General features: G+C 33.1%; 2 protein-coding genes across 2 annotated transcripts; both read right to left on the bottom strand.

Moving 5' to 3' along the window:
• Positions 1-676: 676 nt before the first annotated feature.
• Positions 677-1,634, bottom strand: LOC133691566 (glycine-rich protein 23-like). The gene has a single exon (XM_062112124.1). It carries the CDS (start codon positions 1,412-1,414, stop codon positions 890-892), a length of 525 nt encoding a protein of 174 aa, XP_061968108.1. The 5' UTR covers positions 1,415-1,634; the 3' UTR covers positions 677-889.
• A 3,084-nt stretch (positions 1,635-4,718) lies between these two features.
• On the bottom strand, positions 4,719-5,422 carry LOC133691567 (glycine-rich cell wall structural protein 1-like). The gene has a single exon (XM_062112125.1). It carries the CDS (start codon positions 5,327-5,329, stop codon positions 4,988-4,990), a length of 342 nt encoding a protein of 113 aa, XP_061968109.1. The 5' UTR covers positions 5,330-5,422; the 3' UTR covers positions 4,719-4,987.
• Positions 5,423-6,000: the final 578 nt, after the last annotated feature.

The raw sequence follows: 6,000 nt of genomic DNA, 5'->3' as shown, positions 1-6,000 counted from the left end.
GAGGACGAGGTCTCTGATGCTTTAAGCCCTGAGGTAAAACCCCGAAATACCTGATGCATGAACCTACCGACTTGAAGATTTTCATTCAAGGAATTAAGTGCATGCAGCGTTGTGTCCGGAGAGAGGCCACCAGGCAAAAATACTAATGGTGCACGTACAAAACTATATTATCACCAAGATTTTCCTCGTAATTAAGGTAGACAAAATGTTGGGCCAGTATCTCATTAATCAAAGCATTCTGCATTTGACACAGCTTGAAAACATGTTTCTTCTTATATTATACCTTTTTTTTTTCTTCATGGGATTGCTAGCTAGTACCACTCTTTAATTGGCATGACAAATCGTCCCAGGTAATTAGATAATTCCATTAATTGATCCCAGAATTTCTTTATATATATATATATATATATATATTACGATTGGTCTATTAAAAACCTGTTATAACCATTAAAAGAGAAAAAAAAAACACAGAAACATCTGCAAAAGTTATAGGAAATTTACTTACCCAGAAATCAGCATTAAAGGAAAGTATTTTTAACTTAATTTACCTACAAACGGAAAAAACTATTTATCAGTTAATTAGTGTTGCTATCAGTTCTTGAGTTATTGGCAATGTAGAAAATACATCAAACTCAAATGTAGAAGACTTGCAAGAACGACAAGGAACTAATTAAGCTTTTAGACATAATTAATTGATATCCATTCAAACATGAGAATAACGATATCTCAAAGTAAAAGACACCAAATTAAGGAAATACAAGTAAAACCAGATACAGAAGCAAAAGGAACAGTATGGTAACTAAAGCATAGATGACGACAACCTCACACGTTCAGCTAACTTAACTGAGACAAATTAAAAAGGAACTAAACTTGAGAGCAAATATTAATTTCAAGGGTAAGGAAGAACACCACTTCCACCACCAACACCACCGCCTACTCCACCACCAACACCCCCACCTACACCGCCTCCAGCACCAACACCACCGCCAACACCACCCAAGCCACCAACACCACCGCCAACACCTCCCGCACCACCACCCAAGCCACCAACACCACCACCCAAGCCACCAACACCGCCACCCAAGCCACCAACACCGCCACCCAAGCCTCCAATACCGCCACCCAAGCCGCCCAAGCCGCCTCCACCACCCAGTCCTCCGAACCCACCATCTAAAGGAGCAACTCCACCAATCCCCCCTACGCCACCAAATGGGAGACCACCAGCACCAATTCCAGAAAAGCCACCAACACCACCATATGAAACAAAGTTCTTTTGGTCAGTGAGACCAGCATCACTTGGCGCATTTTTGGTGCTAGCAACATGCATGTTTTTTTCAGTAGGCACGTCTCTAGCACTAGTGTGCACTGCTGCAAGAGCAAGCACTAACACAACACAAACGTAACTCCTTGCCATCTCTCTAGCTCTGAATCTTTTTTCTTAGTACCTCGGTGCTTGTTGGGTTCCTCTTTTTAAAGGCCAAATGAGCAGTAGGGGCAGTTGAGGGTAGTAAATGGAGTTGAATGCGTGTTCAGAGTTTTGAGCTCTCAAATTTTCCATGCACCGAGTCTGTGTGTTCGTCTAAAGGCTTTTTTGGTTGTATATGTGGATGGACATTCAAGTTCGTGTCTTGGGACGTAGCTAGGCTCCGTAGCGTTCAAATGCTGTTTTGTAAAATTTAAAATTTTTTTCTATTTTTAAATCATTTTAATATCTTATATCAAAAATGATTTTTTAAAAAAATATATATTATCCTAATATATTTTTAAATAAAAAATATTTAAAAAAACAATTACACTTCTAAACCAGCTTTTAATTAGTCTTGTCTGACTTGATTATAAGCTAATAAACACGATTACAGGGAAATCAACAGTGTAGTTAATTTAAATTTAGGCCAGAGGTGTCCTCTTGCAGGCATGGGCTTGCCAGTAAGATGGATGGCTGATAGTGACACATGGTTTGTTGGCAGGCAGCAGGGCACTTCACGACTGTCCCCATTATGACATGTGGTTGGAATGCAAGGGCCGGTACTCGTTTACAGATCATCAAAATATATCCCCATATTTTTATTTTTATTTTAAAAAAATTATACAATCCAAATTATACAAACAAACAAATAACAAGTTTTTTTTCACTTCATAATAATAATAAAATCATTCAAAAATTGAGATAAGATCGATTAATGTCCTAAACAATGCACCGGCCAATAAATAAAGTAAAATTAAATAGTCTTCATTGTTTTAATCTTCTTTATTATTTTACAAAAAAGACATTTTAAGTTATCTTTATCTAGAAATATATCCCATGTTATTATGATACCTTCGTGAATGTTATTCATAAATTATTTTAGTTTTTCAATTAAGATTTTTAGTAGACTAATTAATGATTTTTTTTTTTTGCAAAATGAATTCACTTATTAAAAAAAAAGAACAATAGGATGAAAAGTTTTTATAAATATTTGAAAGTCTTTAATAACTTTTTTATTAAATAAAAAGGTAAAATTGATAATAAAAGATTTATTTTGAGGCAATATATATATATATATATATATATATAATTGCAGATTCTCAAAGAACTATTTCAATTCAAAAATTTAAGTTGTTAGGTGGAGTTCCAATATATGATTTATATTAATTTTTTAACATCTTTTTCAAGTAAAAGCTTTTTAAATTTGGAACCTGCACAGACCTACTACTTTCTTGTGCTTACTTTTATTAAATATAATATGAATAGTGAAATTCAAACTCGTAACTACTTAATCGATAATATTTTGATACCTTGTCAAAGAATCATCTCAATCCAAAAATTTATATTGTTAAATGAGATCCCAGGATATGATTTATATTATTATTTAACAAAGGTTATTCTTAACATTTTCTCAATTAACTATGATAAATTAACAATAGAAAAACAAAAAAAAAAGTTGTAATTTTACTATGCATTACCTCACAAAAATATTATTCATTGCAATAGTGTTTCTCTTTTTTAAAAAAAATATGTTTTTTTCTCTAATTTCATCATTCGATATTTGATTTGTTAGAGATTAAGTTTCATGATTTATTGAAGATTGATTTTGCATCACCTTACAAAACATTATTTATTATAATAGTATATTTTTTTGTCTTTTTTTTAATCTATGTTTTTTCTCTAATTTTCATCATTCAAAATTTGATTTGTTGGGGATTGAACTTTATAATTTGTTATGGATTGCTAAAAAACTAAAAGACGTGGTGTTTTTATTGTGCACCACCTCACAAAATACTATTAATTGCAATATATTTTTTTAATTTATTTTTATCATTCAACATTTGATTTGTTGGAGATTGAGTCTCATGATTTATTATAGTTTGCTTAAAAATAAAATGAGGTGGTGTTTTTTATGAGCACCACCTCACAAAACATTATTCATTATAGTAGATCTTGTTTTTTACCTTTTTTAATCTATGTTTTTTTTGTAATTTTATCATTTAACATGTGATTTATTGGATATTAGACTTCATGATTTATCGTGGTTTGCTTTCTATATGGTTATCTCACCTCATGATCCGTTTCGCGATTCAACTTGAGTTTTTTTTTCTCTTTTTTTGTGTGGCTTCATAATTTTTTTCTATGTGGATATTAGATTTTATTGATTTTTTTTTAATTTCATTATTCAACATATGATTAATTGAGAGTTTGATTTCATATTTTGTTTTTATTTGTTTATATAAGGTTATTATAATCTCAAAATTTAGGATACAAATTTAACAAGATAACTTGGGATGACTCTGTTCTAATATGTTATTATTTTAATATTTATATAAAAAAAGATGTCTTCTAAATTTTTTTAGTTAAATTATATTTTTACAGGTCATTTGAGCTATCTTGAAAACTGTTATGTTGATCGAATTACTTAAAATTAACTCCCAAACAGTTTAAATTTTATTCTACTAGAAAAATATTAGCAACACCCCGATGTTTTTTTTATATTAAGAATATTTGATATAACTTGGATAGCACGGTACAACTATATAATATTAATCATTACTGGTTGGCTATATGTAATGCATTAATTTGAGCTTTCCAGCTGAAGCTTAATTCATGAATTTGGATAACAAAAACTTCTGATTACTTTGCAATTACATTAAGGCCACAAATAAAACTAGGATTAAAGAAATTAACTTACTCCGAGATGAATTAATCCAAGATGATGACAACATCTTTTGGTCAAATCAGGAACAAGATTCGGTGGTGAACTTGCAGAATTAGGATTGGCTACAGTACTGTCCTGAAATTCTTTGTGGTCACGTCTGCAACTCTTAGTTTTGTCTGTGTTAAGAAGCATACATCAAGAAATCCTTCCAATTTTTTGCTGTCAGTAGTAACAATGTTAAGCTCGGTCATTGATTCTGGGAGCAGGGACAGAATGGGATTTTCCTCTTTGCTGAGTGTCTTGGAATTTTTTTCTCTTGTCAGAATTTTCCCTGATGCTCCCATTTATACTCGCACCATTGGATACTTAATTGTCTCAAGTGCTGCTTACTTAGGCACTGATCGTTGCTATCTTTGGGCGCTGCCCCTCTTCTGCTACTACAGCTCAGTATGCATAATATTTTCTGCTACTAGCCTACTAGCAGTGATGCTTACTGATTTTGATCCTCTTGGTTTCTAATACAATTGTCTACTACTGTTGCAGCTTGTTTGAAAATTATTTGCTCTTCCACATTAACAAATGGACCAATTTTATGCTAATTTTAATTTCTTATTTTTCAATGAAATAGTAGGACTTGAATACAAATTGACTTGATCAAGAAAAACGTAGTACAGGATAGATAGATGGATAGATAGATAAAGATCCTCGCAAATCACATGAAGAGCCTGCTGACAAATTACCTATGTAATCCGAAAGCAATGAAAGATGACAGGAGAAGAATGAAAAAGCACAATGTCTACGTACGTATAGCAACTTATTAAAGTAGATATATAACGAAGAGCCAATGAGGAGCGAAATCAAGGGTGGAAGAGAGAGCCAGCATCACCATCTGCATAATCTCCACTGCCACCGCCCAAGCCTCCACCAACACCTCCACCAACACCTCCACCAATACCTCCACCAAGAGCTACACCACTACCTGAGTCTCCACCCAAGCCACCAACCCCACCAAGTCCGCCGAGGCCACCAGCAACACCGCCAAGGTTTGGCAGACCACCAACTCCAGCAAAGCCACCTACACCGCCATATGCGATGAAGTTCTTTTGGTCATTGAGGCCAGCGTCTTTGGGCACGTCCCTAGCACTTGCTTGAGCAATAACAAGAGCAATTAAAACTAGAATGCAATAACACCTTGCCATGTTTTAGTCTCTCTATATATTTCTATCGTACTAAATCTGATCAAGAAAGTATTTGCTGCTGAAGTAATGGTGCCAGTGCCATGCATTGAGGCTCCTTTTAAAGGCAGGTTTACATGTGGGAGAAGGTTTCTTGAATTAAATGTATATTGAATGAGGACACATGGTGGTTCGTTATAAATGAATTTAACTGTTTTCCAAAAATTTGTACAGCAGAGATCAGTACAGGCGAGAAAACACTTTAGCTTATATTGCCAGGACAGAATGTCAGCGACTAGACTAGGAGCTCGCGTTATGCCTCATGCTAATTTAATTTGTTTTTAATGTAAAAAATAGACTGTTTTTATTTTAAATAAACCCGAGTTATTAATTTATCAATATCTTATAAGAACAATTAATTTAATAATCTGATTTAAATTAAATGTAATAATAGCAAACAAGTAAAAAAATATCTAGCATTAATTAACTAAAAAATAAGATATTGATATCATATTTGTAAAGAGAAAAAAAAAAGATCACTGGAGATCTATTGTCACTCCACACATCACTCACAACCAAAAGAGTTTGTTGAGATAATCCAACTCCACTTTCATTAGAGTAATGCCCTAGAAAAGCCAATCGAAAAAAACACAATAAAATATTCTATTCAATTAATCAATTCTATTTTATTCAAG

The sequence above is a fragment of the Populus nigra genome, chromosome 4, assembly GCF_951802175.1.
Source record: "Populus nigra chromosome 4, ddPopNigr1.1, whole genome shotgun sequence".
In the NCBI taxonomy this organism is placed as follows: domain Eukaryota; kingdom Viridiplantae; phylum Streptophyta; class Magnoliopsida; order Malpighiales; family Salicaceae; genus Populus; species Populus nigra.
The sequence above is the reverse complement of the archived record's forward strand: the minus strand, read 5'-3'. Positions and strand labels throughout refer to the sequence as shown.

Coding starts and splice junctions, on each gene's coding strand:
- LOC133691566 (XM_062112124.1), bottom strand. CDS start 1,414: ATGGCAAGGAGTTACGTTTGTGTTGTGTTAGTGCTTGCTCTTGCAGCA.
- LOC133691567 (XM_062112125.1), bottom strand. CDS start 5,329: ATGGCAAGGTGTTATTGCATTCTAGTTTTAATTGCTCTTGTTATTGCT.